General features: G+C 43.3%; 1 protein-coding gene across 1 annotated transcript in view; it reads right to left on the bottom strand.

Annotated features, from left to right (window-relative positions):
* Positions 1-17,204: 17,204 nt before the first annotated feature.
* The window catches only part of HEMK1 (HemK methyltransferase family member 1), a 46,176-nt gene continuing 44,381 nt past the window's right edge, over positions 17,205-18,999 (bottom strand). Inside the window, 2 exon segments of the mRNA XM_033140622.1 lie at positions 17,205-17,716; positions 18,229-18,342. Of these exon segments, the coding sequence (XP_032996513.1) occupies positions 17,662-17,716; positions 18,229-18,342 (169 nt within the window). The 3' untranslated portion in view covers positions 17,205-17,661.

Genomic DNA, 18,999 nt, shown 5'->3' with positions numbered 1-18,999 from the left:
TTTGCTTGGATACAAGTCAGTAGCATTTTGAAACAGATGCGGACAGAACCGTTTAAATCTGTACAGTACTGTTTTTTTCACTTGTTTTCTTAGAATTCCCAAGCAATACTGGATCATTCTTTACATGCTAGCTATTTTCTACGGTTCCAGTATTAAGTAATACTGATCTAGCACTGCTAGCACAGTGTTCTTCTAAGTCACTATCTGATTTACTGTGAATGGGCCTAGCACAGAAAGCAATGCCAGATCAGAGACTGATCTTGAGAGAAGATTTCTTTCTTTTTCTTTCTTTTCCTCCTTTCTTTTCTTTCTTTCTTTCTTTTTTTTCTTTCTTTTCCTTTTCTTCTTTCTTCCCCTCCCCCCCCCCCCCTTTTCTTTCTTTCTTTCTTTTTCTTCTCATTTTTTTTTTTTTTTTTCTTTTTTATTTTTTTTTTTTTTTTTTTTTTTTTTTTTTTTTTTTTTTTTTTTTTTTCTTTTTTTTTTTTTTTCTTTTTTATTTTTTTTTTTTTTTTTTTTTTTTTTTTTTTCTTCTTTTTTTTTTTTTTTTTTTTTTTTTTTTTTTTTTTTTTTTTTTTTTTTTCTTTCTTTTTTTTTCTTTCTTTTTTTCTGTTTTAAGTCCTTGTAGATTTACAGAGAAGTACAGGGAATTGGGACCCAGGTGGCGCTGTGGGTTAAACCACAGAGTCTAGGGCTTGCTGATCAGAAGGTCGGCGGTTCGAATCCCTGCCACGGGGTGAGCTCCCGTTGCTCGGTCCCAGCTCCTGCCCACCTAGCAGTTCGAAAGCACATCAAAAGTGCAAGTAGATAAATAGGGACCGCTCCAGCGGGAAGGTAAACGGCGTTTCCGTGCGCTGCTCTGGTTCGCCAGAAGCGGCTTGTCATGCTGGCCACATGACCCGGAAGCTGTCTGCAGACAAACGCCGGCTCCCTTGGCCTATAAGTGAGATGAGCGCCGCAACCCCAGAGTCGGACACGACTGGACCTGATGGTCAGGGGTCCCTTTACCTTTACCTTTACAGGGAATAATAAATAGCAAGTAATTTCACAAATTCATTACATAATGAACCTACATGCATTTCAAAAGGGCCAAACAATGACCCAGCAAGAAAGATGAGCAAATGAGTTTTTTTTTAACACACTAGGAACTCAAAATAAAAATAGAATAATGAAAAACAAAAAGGAACTACAAAAAGGAAAGGAAAGCTGCTGCCATAAATTATCATGTAAGGGCTACTCTTCTACTCTTTCTCCTCTTCACTTTGCCCCAATTGATTTAGGTGTCTCAGGCCATGAGAACAGAAATTCGGCAGAATGCACATTATTTAAAAAAGATCATCAGCAAATTTCAGTTTAGTGGATCCCTTGATTTGTGAGGAAATCTTATTTTGTATTAACACTTACCATCTTTATCCTCTGGTGTGGCCCCTACCACAGGGGACAATTCTATGCTGGAGGCCTTCAGCAATGTGTAATATTGGGGTAGGGTGATAGGAAGGAGAGGCAGGCAGTGATCTTTAGACTAAAGGAGTTGGAAGGCCCCATGGGTGCCCCTAAAATCAGCCATGACCTGTTGGATGGCAAATACCGGTAGCAGTCTTGGGGTTTGGGAGGCATAATGGAGAGAGGGCCCAGTTCCCTCAGGACAGTCTGATCTGCAGAAGGGCTGAGAAGCAGAAGGTGCCAAGAGATAGCTACTTAAAGGTTCTCACCTCATCTCTCTGCAGAGGCTGATGACAGCAGAACCAGCAGCTAATCTTCTGCAGATCACCGAAATGTCCTGAAATAGCTCAACCCCAAAAGTGACAACAACCACAGCTATCAACCTCTGACTGGCAAGAACTTTTGGCTGGTGCAAATTGTCATTACTTCACTCACTCGACAAAGTGATAATAAATATAACCAGCACAGATATCTGGACCATTAACTTTAATTAGAACAGGCTGGCTAGGACTCAAGTCTACATAAATATTCTTGCCATTCAAAAGCTTAGGTTTGCATTGACACAGGTCTCTATATTTAATGTACAGTACTCTAAGTGAAGCAATCAAAATAGATCCCCAAATAGACATGCAACTCTGCAGTTAACGAAGGATATAGATGGCTTTCTTAGAATCGCAGACAGAAAGATTTATGGGAAGAAGCCACAAATGGGAAGGAAGCAAGTCACTGTGCTTACGTTTTTCAAGCCACACACATATGAACCATGTCCCAAACGTTTGGATGAAATACTGGAGAGCAATCAAAACATAAAGCTTCAGAGATTATGGGTGATGCTGGAGGAATTAGTAACCACATAGATATTCAGGGAAATAGCTGTACTTGGCAGAATTACCGTCAGTATGGAGGACATTGATCTGTATCCAGAGGCCTGGGTCAGTAGCTCCCCCAATAGGTTTGCAAGATAATTGCAAAAGCTGGAAGTTCTCTAAATTTCCAAGATCTACCCCCACAGTTTTGTGGATGGCCTAATAAAGGCATTACGCTAATATGGATTTTGGAATTTTTCTTATGGGCCAACTGAGTTACATTTGTATTTACATTCACAGTTCCATCCCAGTGTGTTGAAAACAAAGGTGAACTCCTTGCTGTGGTGTCCGTCTCGCACATGTATAAGGCTAGGAGACCTGGCAGGCTGGTAAGTCTACACCTTTCTCAATAAAAGCACTAAAATTGATTACCCTGTTGTCCTTGGCACCCCCCTTTTTTGCACACCTGCACCCAGCCATTCCCATGAACCCTCCTCTTGGTCTATGGTTCAGAACACCCAGACAGTAGAATACAGAGTCTTTCTTAGCCTTCTTTGTAAAATTGCCATGCAGGTCACACCAAAACTTCTAGAGCAGCGATGGGGGACATGTGGCCCTCCAAATGTTGCTGAGACTCCATCAGCCCCAGCCAGCATGGATAATGGTCAGGGGTGATGCGAATTACAGCCTAACATCTGAAGGGCCACAGATTCCCCATTCCTGCTCAGGACAAAGGCTAAAGTAAGGGTAGCCAAAGCGGTGTCTTTTACTTTTACTAGATATGCGTAGTACAGCCCCCATCAACCCCAGCAAGCAAGGCCAATGCTCAGGGATAATACTAGTTGTAGTCCACAATATCAGGAGGAAACGACATGCTGTGAAGTCACTTGTTGTTGCACATCACCATTTAAGCCATGCAGTGTGAATTTGCTGGGCATTAGGGCTGACTGGGCCAGAAGAGGATATACAAAAAGTATCAGGTGTAATGACAATTATTATACAACAAACCAAAACACCAAAACTGGCTTATGAATATAAAGGACAATTTTACTAGAATAGGTACCGTATATAAACTCATAAACCTACTAAACAATGAGCAAACTAAAGTGCAATGTGCATAACCAAGCCTGGAGATACAGTGGACGCTCGGGTTGCGAACGTGTTCCGTGCGGGAGGCGCATTCGCAACCCGCAGAGTCCGTAACCCATAGCACATCTGCGCATGCGCGGGTTGCGTTTTGGCACTTCTGCGCATGTGCAAAGTGTGATTTAGTGCTTCTGCGCATGCGCAAGCACCGAAACCCGGAAGTAGCCCATTCTGGTACTTCCGGGTTTGGCGTGGTGCGCAACACAAAAACGTGCAACCTGAAGCGGCCGTAACCCAAGGTATGTCTGTACTCATAAACATACAATACTCACAGGCACAGCAAGTATTTGTGTAATCTTTTGTCTTGAGCGAACCGTGTTGAGTTATTAGCATTATTGACTGATGAAGTTTGCTGTGAAACCTGAATAATATCCGGAGAACAGGTCTCAATTTGGCTCCATTTGACTATTTGTATCACTTTTACCATGGGATTGGTGTGGAGTTGTTTTCCCGCAACCACTAATACATATATGGCTTTGCGCTTCCAGCAAACGACTACTTGAAAAATGCTTTCTTGCAACCGCTCCTATGTAAATGGCTTTGTGCTTCCAGTGAACGACTATTTGAAGAATGATTTGTTTGTTCCAGCCGTGTAATGAAATAATTACCGCATACACAACTGGTATAGTTAAGAGAGAGACATTAGTTCATTCTATGTTTATGAGTATCTCCAGGCTTGGTTATGCACATTGCACTTTAGTTTGCTCATTGTTTAGTAGGTTTTTTATGAGTTTATATACCTATTCTAGTAAAATTGTCCTTTATATTCATAAACCAGTTTTGGTGTTGTTGGTTTGTTGTGCCAGAAGAGGAATAGACAAGTTAAGAGTTGCTGTTGCTGGCCAAACATGTATGAAACTGAACAATCACAATTCAAGGGTTGCAACCCTAACTCCTAGCAGCACAAATGCTTTAATATTTCTGAGTCCTTTAATTAATCTGTTATTTCACGTGGATAGTGATGCATAGTTGCCTGCCCTGGGGGCAAGACCAGAACCTGCCTGCAGCTGCTGCCTGGCAGATCCCCCATCTCCCCATACCTGCTGGACCTATGGCCTCTTTGGGGACTTCCAGACTTGCAGTTGTGCAAGTAGGGTAGGGACCAGACCCCTGGGTGGACAGGCAGCATTGGAAACACCTGCTGCCCCAACTAGGCATGCACAGCTCTGTAATGCCTACCTGCCCTTTATTGTCCCTTTGAGGGCAGCACTTTGGAGAGTGTTAAGCAGTGAAAAGAGATTAGTACTATACAACAAATCTTGGAAAGTGGTCCTACGTGTTGTACCACTATTTCTCTCTTCTCTATTGTATGGAAATTTATGCATTTTACAAAAAACAGCATGGCCAAATGTTCCTTTTAATTAAGGTGTGTAAGCACCATTATTTTAGCTTTCCATGAAGGATGAATCACATCATTTCCAGGGATTACTTCATTGCACATCCACCCTACTTAATGCCCTTGTGGGAGGTGTCTGGAATCTGACTGATTTATCTCTTTTATTTCCTTTGATGCAAGGAAATGCTGGGGGGGATGTTACCATGCAAAATGGCTTTTATTTAGTTCGTTTCCTATTTATATGGGTCAGTTCCCAATAGTTCCTATGTTTCCCGTCTTTGAGGGCGTAGCAGCTGTGAGAGATTGCATGTGTCCTGCATGTAGAAACGGGATCACCGAGAACTGATCCATACAGCTTGAGAGGAATTGTGGAATTAATAAAAAAAAAGCGAGAAGTAAATGGAGGTCAAAACCAAGACCTCTTCAACCACAAGTTGAAAACGGCTGCAGGGCCATATCTTTTAGCCTGTCCCTTGTTACACGTTTTTTGCTGGGATAGGGAACTTTAGGTTTGAGGGCCAATCAAGATATAGTACCAGCCTCTGCCTACCAAACTACCAATCATGACACACTGCCAGTCACTTTCACTAACCAGAAGCTACCAAAAGCCTGTATACACGAAAACTTTCACTGCCCTCTTAAAACCATACAGCAGTGATGGGGGATCTGTGGCCCTCCAGATGTTTCCGAACTACAACTCCCATCATCCCTGATCACAGCTGACTGAGGACAATGGGAGTTGGAGTGCCACAGGTTCTCCATCTCTACCAAGTGCATCCAGCAGATTGATTTGGGGGAGTACTTCTCAATATTCAAATCCAAGTAAATATTTGTGAGAGGGTGATGATCAGTAGTTAGTTCATTAAGGCTGTATTCATCTCATTGTAACTGCTTACAGCACAACCGCACATTAGCCGTTTTCTCGCAGCACATGGTTTGGAAATTATTCTGCTAAGGTTTCATGCTACCCAGAAACATGCTGGGGCAAAGAAACATTCAAACTGTTGCTGTTGCTAACTCTGAAAGTATGTTGCCTACACAGCAGGTTTCTAAGAAAAGGTGTGGATGCTAACGCATCATTTGCAAAGTGCTATTTTCCCCATGTTCCTACATGCTCTAGAAACCCATTTCTCCAGTTAAAGGAAGCCTTTACCGAAGTATAGTGACACAGAAATGATTGCTGTGGGTTCCATCATATAGAGTAATTCCTTTAAAACTATGCTAGGAATAGAAGTTCCTAATAGGAACCCGAAGTTCACAGTGGTTAGTCTTGGGACTGGGAGCTATTGGAAATTTTCGCTCTTGCTGCTGCTTTCTCACTGATGCAAGGACAATAAAATGAGTATTTATAACCCCTTCAGGCTGGCTTGTCTTTCACATGAAGCCCCTGTGGACTTGTCCTTCCATGTTTTACAGAGGAGAAGAGAAACCAAAGAGAGGGAGGCACTGACTGCAATTTCAAGCTTTTCTATTAGGGATCAAGTTTAACTGGATCGCTGCCCATAACCCGTTCTCTAAAATGGTAAAGTGATTGCTTTAGCACATAGAAATACCTTGCATTCCCAACCTCCGCCCAGAAACATCTAGCCTGCTGGAGTAGTTTCTAGCAAGTATGAAGGTTATCAGAAAATAGGTATGTTAGGTAGGATAGAGCTGTTCCTTCTATTATTATCTTGCTCAAGGGACAGAACAGGCATTTTAGCAGGCCATTTTCTCTGAGCATGGCTGAGGTTGGAAGGCCCACAACCAAACCTTGGGGGCGGGGGCGGATTGTGGAGAACAACAGCAACCATCTTGCTCAGTTATGCAGATGGAGATGGGAAGAAGGCAGGCAGGGATGTACTAGAAGAAAGGGAGCCAGTCTCCCCTAAGATTGGTGGCAGCGGCAGGAGAGATAATAATATCAAAGTAGCAGCTGACAAAAGGATCCAGCTACCAACTGCACTGTCTTGCTGGATGTGTTTTGGGAGCAGAGCTTTGCTATGGTGGAAGGAGCTGAGCCAAGAGCTTCTGTCTGAAGTGTGGGGAACACCTGGCCCCCCAGATGTTGCCAACAAGCATGGCCAATGGATAGGGGTGATGGGAGTTGTAGTTCAACATCTGGAGGGCCAAAGGTTCATCACACCAGCTCTAGTTCTTCTACCATTTTATGAATGGTGCTCTTCACAGTGCAGGTGGTATTCCTTCCTGATCTTAAAATATTAATTACATATTGGACTGTTTTGACATCCTGCCATGGTCTGCACCTTGAAAAATATTTCTGGAGCCCTTGAGAACAGATATGGCCGTACCTTTTAAAACAATTCAAGAAGGGGAAAAAACACCAAGATTATTTGTTTAAAATATTTATATCCCATTGAAGCAAGTAACACCACTTCGTAAAATAGTACCTCAGTGAAATAAAAACGATGCTTAAAAATTGCAACATACACGGCATCCGGCAGCAGCACCTCAGAGGCAATCATCAAAAAGTGTGCCATTATCCAGATGTCCGTGATTTAATCTAGATGGCCAGGTTAATTACATACCAGCCCCTGCACATCGCAGATGACATAATAAATGGTGGTGTGTGGCTCAGAGACCTCTGCAGATGCTGTGCCTTTCCTGGGATGTGTCAGCTTCTTCCCACCCTAGATCACTAGATAGGGGAGGGAGTAGTCCAGAGGAAACGATCTGCACTCGAAAGAACACAGCAAGGTGATGGCAGATGCGGCAACTTCCAGCCACCTTAAAATGCCCATTGCACCTGGTCACGGTATATGTGATTTGTGCCTAGGCTGTTGCCTATTTGTGGCTATAATTATGAAAAAAACAAAAACAAAAACCCCACCACCTACTGGTTTCACACACCCTCATTTCAAACAGCAACTATCATAAAACGTTTCGAGGCGTCCCTTTACCGCGATGATGCCGTGCATCTATCAAATGCAGGAAATGATATTTGGTTGGCAGACATAATTAGGGGTATTAGGTGTTGGTTGCGGGTGTGAGGGTATTGGCGGCGAGCCCTTTAGGCTCGAGTGGCGGTTAGGCATTGGAAAACATCAACAGAGATGAGAAGGGGAGGTAGCGCCATCACCTGCCCCTCATTCGAAGGGTATTCCATTAAAGGATTCCGGGGGCGTGGCCCTATCCGAAGCCTAGGGAGGTTAGGGCATAAGCCACACCCCTAACGGTGATCACAGGGGAGTTCTAGTAGATACGCATCACTGGGCTCCTTCCTGGTGGTTAACCCTTCCCGGACTTCCAACACACGGGTTGGGGTCAGATATAGTCGGTTAGGGTCCAATGCCTAAGCCAATACCGCTCAACATCCGTAACCAATAAAGTTGTGGCCTTTCCGTCCATTAAACCTATATTACGTCTCACGTGTCATTATTTCCCACGGGGAGGGAGGGACATTGCCACGCAAACAAGGGTTAAGGGCTAAGCCAGCTCTCATCAAAACATTATTCATGGCTAAGTCTGCTGAAAAGTGGGTACCAGTGGAATTATGTGCCAGCCCCACAGCCCAGGTACATGTATTGTCTGGTACTGACATGTACTGAATGTGCCATACAGCTCATCACCGGCATCACCCAGCAAATCTGCTTCCTAATATTCCTATGCATTCTTGATTCAAACTCTCCATATAGAGGATTTCCCTTTAATGAGAGCTGCCCCACATAGCAGACTCCATCTGGCACCCCTGCCACACAAAAAAGCAGATTATCCTGGGTGCTGGAACTTGGACCACTGCTTTCTCTTTAGAATATGCTGTCCTTTTCTGCAGGGCCACAATCTTCCCCAAGACATAGACTGGCATAGATCCCCTGCTTCTTTCAGCCTTTGTGGGCTGAATTATATTTCCAAACAGATTTGTTTCTATTCTCAGAAACGTTGGCTGTGTGAAACAGGGGTTGCTTAAGGTTGTAGAGAGAAAAAGGTTCTGTTGCTCAAGAGCTCTCACTCTTGCATCTGCATGGGAGATGGAAGCTTTGGCTGATTGATATTATACAGCCTTTTAAATGTGTTGGGGGGTATTGTTTTGTGTTTTTAACTGCTTATTTGTCTGCTTTATCTTGTATTTTTTTTTATCTTGTGAGATCTTTTGATGAAGGACAGTGTATAAATTTATTAAAATAAATAGATAAAAAAAATTCTGTTGCATTCAACTGAAAGCCAGCAAGGAAGGGCTCAAAAAAGTCAAGATGAAAGCAACAGACATATTGCTACTGCTGGGGCATGCAGTTCTAGTTCTACAATTATGCATGTCTAAGAAACAAATAGAGAGGAGTCCGAGGAAGGCTGCATGCCTGTTCTGTACTTCTTGCAAGAATCTGCTCTCTCCAAAGCCTAGGGCAGATGCAACATAAGGCTCTAAGCTTTTACTGGGGCCTAGCACAGTGGAGTACACTGCGTACTGAATAACTGCTTAAGTTGCACATAGCAACTGCAACATTTGCAGAACTCTCAGTCAGGCGCTGGTGTGAACCAATGCTAACAGGCAGCTCACTCTTCCCTGCCAATTATCAGGCTATTTGGATGTATAGAACAATGGATGCCAACCTTTTTTGGGCCCAGGGGCACACTTGGAATTTTGAGAGAATGTCACAAAATGGCTGCCATGAGCTGGACATAAAACTGGGATTTCTGGTAGGCCTATATAACAAAGCATCAACTGATTGGTTGACCTGAGAGAGGAGGGTTAAGATCCACACTTAATCATGATGTTCATTGGGTGTTTTGGTGCCAGTCATCACCTCTCAGCCTAATGTACCCCAGAGGATTGAATGTGAGGGTATCATGGGAGCGGCATAACCATGTGTGCCACCTTGAGCTGCCCAGAGGTCTATTATTATAAATACAAAGCAATACAATACTCAGCCTCTCAGATCACACAACATTTTCTAAGTTTAAATATCATGATTTCTTCCTAGACTCCCACTTCCTTCTCATACACACTTCTGGCTTTCTCGGTTCCTCATTTATGCTTGGCTGCTGACCTTTTGCTCTCTTCAGTGATAGCTGCTGCTTTTCCTGATGCATCATCCAGACATATGCTGCCACATGGCTGTGCACAGCTAAGAGGAGGACAGAACGGGGAGAACATGGCACTCTTTCCCACAAATATTTTCTGTTCTTGATTATTCTGCTGCCAAAACACTTTCTGTTTAATTATTGATTTGCTAAACTAGCTTTTATTTAATGATGCTCTGTGGTGATGCACTGTATCAGAGGAAATAACAAACAGAATATCTCATACCATAAAATGGTTTCGCCAGAAGGTCAACACTGGCTTCAGGTAGAATGTGTGGGTGAGAGAGAACTGGAGTGAATATTGGGTGATATTGGGATCAGACAATAAAGTAGGCTCTGAAAGCTTGACCAACACCCACTATCTACCAAATGTTGGTTCTAGTTTTTTGGACTCTATTGTAAAGAGACCATTGTAACTTAGTGATAAACACACACTTTGCATTCTTAAGGTCTTGGCATCAGTTGGTCACTGGGCTACACCATCATAGTCTGCACCATATCACTGCCATCCCTGCCAGGATTGCCCCTATTGGAAACCTTTTCAACCTGAGGGCCACATGTCTTCCAGGAACCATAGGGCAGTGGTAGAAAGGGCCAGTGTCAAAGGTAGGTAAGGCCAAAGCCACATACAGACCCCGTTCACACACCCTAATCTCTCACCCTACCCTGTGAGAGCTTGTAATGTGACAGCTGAAGCAAGGATTCCCCAAAACTAAAATTAGTGTGTAACAACATTCTAGACAACAGGTTGGTATCAGACAGTACCCAGTCTATGTAACAGTTGTGAATAGTAAAGACTGATGCAATGCCTTAGAGACAGACATTGCAGGTAGGCTACCACTACCAGCTATTAATTAACTGATGGTGATAATAATAACGAGATTAATAAATAATAATAATAATAATATAATAATAATAATAATAATAATAATATATTTATACCCCGCCCATCTGGCTGGGTTTCCCCAGCCACTCTGGGCAGCTCCCAACAGAATATTAAAAACGCGATAAAACATCAAACATTATACATTAATTTTATATACTGCCTTTCATCCAAAGATCACAGGGCAGTTCACAACATAAAAATACAAAATGCAAGCACAATGAAAGCATATAATAAAACAAGAAAAGGAATAAACCAGTAAACCCCCCCAAAAGTACACACACTTAAAAGCACATAGAATGTTAATTAGCTAAAGGCCCGGTTTAAAGAGAAACATTTTCATCTGACACCTAAAGTTATATAATGAAGGTGCCAGGCAAGCCTCCCTGGGGAAAGCATTCCACAAATGGGAATCCACTGCAGGAAAGGCCCGTTCTTGTGCTGCCACTCTCCGGACCTCACATGGAGGAGGCACACGAAGAAGGGCCCCAGATAGTGATTGCAGGCTCCGAGTTGGTCCATATGGGGAGAACTGTAGGTAATTGCATCCTTTCAGAGTACACAAAGCCAGTAAAGGATGGGGTGGAGCTGTGGTCTAAACCACTGAGCCTCTTGGGCTTGCTGATCGGAAGGTTGGCGGTTCGAATCCCCGTGATGGCGTGAGCTCCCATTGCTCTGTCCCAGTTCCTGCCAACCTAGCAGTTCGAAAACACATCAAAGTGCAGGTAGATAAATAGGTACCACTGCGGCAGGAAGGTAAACGGTGTTTCCGTGCGCTCTGGCACTCGTCACGGTCCTCCATGCACCAGTAGCGGTTTAGTCATGCTGGCCACATGACCTGGAAAACTGTCTGTGGACAAACGCCGGCTCCCTCAGCCTGAAAGCGAGATGAGCGCCGTATATGGTAGCTGGCAGGACAAACATGGATTCAAATCCTTAGTTGATCATAAGGCCCACTGGATATTATCTGGCCACTCCCCAACTCTTAACTTAACTTACTTCACAGGATTGCTGCAAGAATGAAATTAGACACTTTTTCCCCAACGAAGGGGAAGAGAGCGATTTAAGGTAGAAATATAATTTTTGTTTATTAACAGCCAGTGATGTATTTTATTGTGTGCAGCATAAAAAAGCTAAAAGGCCCCTAAAGCCTGTGACACGACTGAAAAGTTTGATGGTGCTTATATTCCAACTGCACCACATGCCTTGTTTGTGTTTGTTTATATGACGCATATAAGCAGGAGATAAGTTTAGAGCTTTCTGTGATCTCTTAGAGCCTCCTGCTCAAGCCTGAAGCAGACTGTACTTCACGGCACCAGAGCACAGGATCATCTTTCCAGGGCAGTGCCACTGGGGAGGGGGCTGGACAGTGTGTACTGCGGGTAATGATATGGTATCATCTCACACCTGCTAAACAGGGAACAAGTCAGGAGATAACAGGGCGCTCCACATGTACAAACAGTACAAATCCAGATTTTGGAAGGATGAACAATATCTGTGGGGGTGCACCAGTGAGTAATTAGATTAAAAACTAAGTCACAACCCCCCAGACACACCCATGTTGCAACTTGACAAGAATCAAATGCAGTTACAAATGTCAGTGTTTGCAAATCACTTGAAGAGCACCAGACCAAAGCTCTGTAGGAGGACTTTTAGCAGAATTGTCACATCTACCTGGGAAGATACTCAAAAATAAAATAAAGTTCAGTTGATTCTGTGCATGGAGTGTAGACCAAAGCCTTCTATCTCCTAAGCAACCCCCCTGCCCTGATAATATACCACATACAAATTCTGCTTGCCTATCTCTGAAAACCACTACATGCTTCTTTCCATTGCTACCTGTATCAGAATTATAAATTTGATGCACCTGGGTTCTGCACTCTAAAAGAATAGTAAGCTATTACAGTGGTACCTTGGTTTTCAAGCATCTCGGAAGCCGAACGTTTCAGTTTTCGAACACCGAAACCCAGAAGTAATTGCTTCTGTTTTTGAACGCGCCTCAGAAATCGAACGGCATCTGTTGTGTGTTTTTCAGTTTTTTCAAATTGAACTTGCAACCAGCCCTTTGTGCCTCGGTTTTCAAACAATTCAGAAGTCAAACGGTCTTCCAGAATGGATTATGTTTGAGAACTGAGGTACCACTGTATCGGAAAAGGATGTAGACATTCTCAGTATTGTGAGATGCAATGACTTGCATTTTCCTGCTGTGGTCTTCTCACTGCTGTCAATGAGAGAGAGAAAAATGCTTTAAAAAGTTGTGGCAAGAGGGCCACCCTCAATTCCCCATTTTGGTTTTATCTTAATGTCAAAAACAACACTGGAAGCCAACAAAGGCTAAGAATATATTGCTAATGTGTTTTTTAGCACTGGCAGAAACAAAATCTGAACAGCTGACAATGATTCATGCAGTAATTGTTAAAACTACATGTGGTTGTGTGGAGGGTTTCAGAGTAAGTTTGAATCACAATTGCTCTTAGGGCAGTGGAAAAGTATTTGGTCCAAATAACAGGAGAAATCAGTCTGTCCTGGACGACTTTTTGTTATGGAGCAGCAAACAATACTTGTTGTTAAAAACAGTTACCCACAGTTTACCTGTCATAACAAATATTGCATCAGTCCTACTTACCATCACATGTAGCCCTAAGGTAGGTAGTGAGAGTCATAACCCAACTCCCTGCGCTAAAAAGGATAACCTAATACAAGTCAGTCAACAGTTTAGTGCACCATGATACTTGACAAAGAGCAAAACTATCAACCTCAATTAAAAAAAACCAACTGAAGTCAAGGTATTTGCTGAAGCACATCCATTCACTTCTTTGGAGGAAGTGTCAATTTCACTTCTAGGAAAGAAACTTGCCTCACATAGAATACAGAAGGATCAGGGAAATATTTCTTGGAAAATAAAACACAGATGTTCGTTTGCTCCCCCACTCCTCAGAAAACAAACAAACAACAGACGATCTTATGATTCACTACTTATGGCCCATTATCACAATCACCTCAGCACTGTATGGGAAGAAAGCCTGCCCAGAAGGACTGCAGTAATTCACAGCCTAGGAAGATAGCTAAGCCCACCTGCAGGTCTGCTCATACTTAACCAGCTTTCATACATTGAATCGTGTCGAACAGGTTGCCTCTCGACTACTTTGGCAAATGGCAGCTAGATGAAAAGCTTGCCCAAGTTGGCTGCCAATCCATGCCAAGCAGATGATGCATACAGGCTTCAGATTTGGCACATTCATCTTTGGAGTGGCAGACAAAAAAGCTTAATCCTATGCATGGTGTGCCCACAACTGGTCTTCTCCCATGATCACCAAACATGTGGTGAGGTGGCAATGAGAAGAGGCCCTTATTCAACATGTGCAGTTCATGTTGGCTACTATTACTGATCTCGTTTGTTACACTGGCCATCTTCCAAGGAGCTCAAGGGAAAAGGCCCAGTATTATTCCCCTTTCACTCTCAGCAATTATGCGAGGTAGGTCAAGGTGACAAGCAGTGTACTTATTGGCTGAAGAAGGATTTGAACGTGACTCTCCAGTTCAACCAAATGTTCTATCCACTCCACCAGATTGGTTGGCTATGCCTATCTGTGCCCGAAAGCTGTGCTCCCAAGATGATTTCACATACACAGAGATTTAAGACTTTTCTCTTACTCAGCCTCCAAACAGAGTTGATCTCTGTTGTGAGTCTCCACTATTTTTGGGGGAGATGGAAGGTAATGGCAAAGGCAATCACAAACATTGTACAGGCTTCAATCAGGTTGTGGTTTCATTTCTAGTTTGATTTTCAGAATGGACGGCTCTGTAACAAGATCACAGAGCAGCCCCCTGTCTCCACATCAGGGTCTTCCTGGAGAGAATCACCATGGGCCTGTAGTTGGAATTGCTGCGCCACCTCCTGGTACTCTGGCAAAGCCCATGTTATTTCCAGACACTTTTCCAGGAAAGCTGAAATTGTCAGATGCAGTGCGTTGTCCCCAAAGAAACCTAACCACCAGCAGCCTCAGGGAGGAAAACAAAACCCAGTCCTCTGCAAATTTCATTTAAGGAAAACACTCCACCCCGTCCTTGCTGAGGCTCCAAGGAATTGAAAACATATGCCAACTGACTAGGAATGAGATCTATTAAATTATGATACAATTATGTAAATGAGGAAAGCAGTAATATTACCTGCCTGCAGCTTTATGAAGCAATTAGAAACTCTCTAGTGAGCTGGTTGTCAAAGTGTAGACTTTCCATGGTGGAACCTCCCCTCTTGGGAGAAGCCTTTGGCCTGGGGTGTCACTGGCCCCTTGGAGCCTGCCACGTTAATATGTTCTCAGAGGCTTCCGAGCTGAAGTGTTTTGCCAAATGTGTATTAGATGCTGTGGCACACACTTCCTCTACGAGGACAGTTTGGCAAAGAAACTCATGCAAAAGAAAATGGCAATTTTCTCCCCTTGTGTCCTAAGAGGTCAGCACATGCCATGTGATCTTACAGATCATTGGCTCAGAAACTATAACGCAAACTTTTATAAAAGGAGACAAAATGGGAGGTAAGCATAGGCATATAGCAGCATGGACCAGTGGAGAGCCTGTTGGACTTGGGTTCAAATTCCCTCTTAGCCATGAGCTCGCTGGGCAGCCTTAGGCCAGTTTCTTCTGCATTGTGCCCATCTGTAAATTAGGACTAAATGGTCATCGACCTCTGAAGACTGTTGCCAGGAAAGAATGAGATTAATAATTGCAATTCAGGTTGCTTTCTTAAAATGCTTAAGAAGTTAGGAACACCAATATAATGCTGGGATAGCTCAGCCAGTACAGCAGGAGACTCTTAAATCTCAGCGTTGTGGATTCAAGCCCTGCGTTGGTCAAATAATTCCTGCATTGCGGGGGGTTGGCCTTGATGACCCTCATGGTCCCTTCCAACTGTACAATCCTATGCCGAGTCAGTCCAGCTGAGTACCATTTTGCACAACGTAGCCTAAAATGCACACTGAAAATACAGCTGTAACATGTTTAATGACTACATCATCGAGTGTGAAATTATAAAGCTGATGGACAGAATAGTTAGCATACCTCTCAACAATCCTACAGGAGCATGTCATGTTTAGTGTGTGCTCCCTAGTTGTGCAGCCTGAAAATCCTCTCTAATAAACCTGAACCAGTGTACATATATATATAGCAGGGTTACAGCTAATAAGGGCCTGTCCTCAAGAATATTCACTGAAATGTTGCCACTTAGCCCACTTCAGCCATTCTAATGGTGTGAATAAGATAGGTAAGGCGGCAGGATCTACCTGTTCTTTCAAAGAAAGTATAATATGACTGGAAAGGAATTCCTATCTGTGCTCAGAGGCTGCAAAAAGAGTCCAGCTTACCCCATTCAAAAGATGTAGGGAGTTCCTGCTTGTATACACATGGAAGCAACAGGTATCCTCTCCCTTACCAAACTTAGCCCTGAGTAGATACACAGTAGGGTGGTACAGCATAAGAGGCACTTAACCAGTCCATGACCTTTAAAATGCACACTGGAGGGCAGTTTTTATGGATGCAAGGATATAACCAGCATTTACTAAATCCAGAATAACCAGGATGATCTTATGACTGCCCTCCTTTAGTTTCTGTCCAGATGTTTAGCCAAACCAGAGTAACTACAAAGCCTAACTTTTGAGTAGAAGCCACAGGACCTTTCTTCCTTTGTCCCATTTGTGGCTTCTGTTCATATTCGGTCCGAAATCCACTAGCTGGTTCCATTTAGGGAAGAAGCTTGACTATTGGTACATGCACTTTTGTCCTTTCCTTCAGCAAATTCATCTCCTGTTTCTCCAGACATTCCTCCTGGATGAGTAATTTTCTCCTACCAAAAACCCTGGATAAACAAGTCTGGACTTGGATCTGAACTAGAGGCAGAGGTCTAAATTTGGTTCAAATTCAGTGAGGTCAAATCTCATAAGTTAACACGCCAGCTCATTCAGGGCTGGGTCAGACATTTTGCTGCAAACCCAAATGTTTTGCCCCAGCATCTGCCACCACATTCCAGTGGAACCTCGGGGCAAGCACACTTCTTGCATCTCACACAGCATAATGTTTGCCTGCCAAGTAACTGCTTTGGTTGTCTTGCCCCATACTTATATATTTCTGGTAGACTCCAGATTAAAAGATCAAGAGGAACAGGAGCAAGTTTTTCGCCCTGTCTTCATAAGCAAGCTGTGTACTTCACTCCCCAAAGATGCAGTGATGGCCACCAACCTGGATGTCTTAAAATGAGATTTCCACAAATTCATGGAGGATAAGGTGGTTAGAAGGGTATGTTCTGCATCAGCTGCTGCAGGCAGTATGCCTCTGCACACTAGTTGCTGGGAATTCCAAGTGGGGAGAGTCCTGTTTCACTCACGTCCTGCTTGCGAGTTTCCCATAGGCATCAAGTTGCGAACCGTGAGAACAGGACTAGATGGGCCTTTGACTTGGCCCAGCAAAGCTCTTACATTCATTGAAAGGTTCAATCAATTTAAAGTTTTCAAATATGAAAAATATGAGGGCCTCTAGTTGCCCCTCAACTTTTGTTTAATGCAAAGTTTTAACCATTATAAACTTCTATTTGGTTTTGTGAGGCTTATGCTAGCACAGTGTGGGCTTTACTTTCGATGATCTGCTTAACCGTATTTGGAAAGTGGCACTATTCCACCTGATGAAAACCATTTGCTGGCAAAAATCATGCCAGAAAGAAAGAAAGAAAGAAAGAGAAAATGCATCTAGGCTGGATGCAGAGCACATACCTCTCATGTGAGAACAGCAACAACTGTGTGACAGTTTGACAGTTTAAAACTTTCTTTACATAACATCTACCACACAACAGGGCCTGCTGATCACCTGAATGAAGTGTCCACCAGCATGGAGTGTTCTTACTGGCTGTTTGAGAATATACCACCAGAGTTCACTGATTCAGGTTCCAGACTCCCATCCCTATTGCAGCACTGAGGTCTAACAGAAGGATTCTTTTCTGTGTTGACTAACACCAGAGGCAGCTGTGCTGGGATGACAGAACTCATTCAGAATCTTCTGTTGTTTTCTCCCCCATGTTTCTGGATATGCAGGAACCTTGGCCTATATAGGAAGACAACAAAACACGGCATTGACCCCCATAGAGAGACTCGGAAGGGCTACAATGAAGGAGAAAATATCTCATGGCACAAACCTCTCTGGACTAGAGTTCTACTTCATCAGATGCAGGAAGCGTTTATAGCACATTCATGATATGCCTGAGTTATTTTGGTGGAGAGCTGTAGGTGACAAGTGGTGTTCACCTTCATTTACTTAGGCATGATGCCCAAAATGCATTAGGACAGAAAAAGAATAGAGTTTTTGCCATGTGATTAATGGATTTCCAAACTGTTATTTCTCTTCCTAAGGCTGTCCTGCCATGGCATGCATGCCATGGAAGGAGAAAAGCATTTGGCTCAAACATTTATAGCAGAATACGTATCAGCTGCAGCATCTTTCCCACTGAGACCCACAGCATTCCAAGCAGGGGGCAGCGCTTGCCAGTGTTCATTACGCTTCTGTGAAACTACTCTAGTAGACAGTAGAACAAGAATGAATGTAAAACAGGCTCTTACTTTCCACAAAAGTCGTTATGCGTGGCAGACACAAAGAGAAGCAAGTCAGGGTGACTGCACAGCCAGTTCTCCACCATCTCTGGATGCCTGGGGTCAACTTCTAGAAACACACTCCTGAAAGCAGAGAAGCAAGAGGATGATCCAACTTGATCAAAACTTCCTAACAGACAGGGCACTTCACATGATCAAATTGGCATGTTGAGAAAGTGGGTTTAGTGGATCTGCACAGAGTTTTAAGCACACATTGAAGTGATTTCTGCAATTGCTCAAATACACCGAGCTTCCAAATGTTTTTGGCAGCTTTGAGGCCGCAAGTTGAGCATGGATTAAATTAAGAGCTGGGTGAATCGTGATGCAAACACATGCCCAGTTCAATTAGGTCATGATAGTTGGGAGCCTCAAACTACTATACTGTGGTTCATAAAGTCCAATACAGACTAGTCCAATTGATGCAGGCTCCTCATCTGAATACTCACTTCTTATTTCTGCACTTCAGTTCCTAACTTGACAGCATATAATCCAATAGTGACTGAGAGAGAACGCTATGGCTCCTTTAAACTGAAGCAATCAATGGTGTTGAAGGAATGGTGGTGCAAGCAGTAGTAGATGGATTCTTTGGTGGAGAAGGGGGTAAAAACCTGTTACTTGGGACCAGAAAATAGAATTCTATGAACATAAGAACTGCTGGTGCTGAATCTGACCAATGGTATATTTAGATCAACACTCCATCTCCAAACAGGGGCCAGGAACAAGCAAAGCAAGATTGAGAAA

This window comes from Lacerta agilis, chromosome 2, assembly GCF_009819535.1.
Source record: "Lacerta agilis isolate rLacAgi1 chromosome 2, rLacAgi1.pri, whole genome shotgun sequence".
Classification (NCBI taxonomy): Eukaryota; Metazoa; Chordata; class Lepidosauria; order Squamata; family Lacertidae; genus Lacerta; species Lacerta agilis.
Note: the sequence above shows the minus strand (reverse complement) of the source record. Positions and strands in the feature narration are given on the sequence as shown.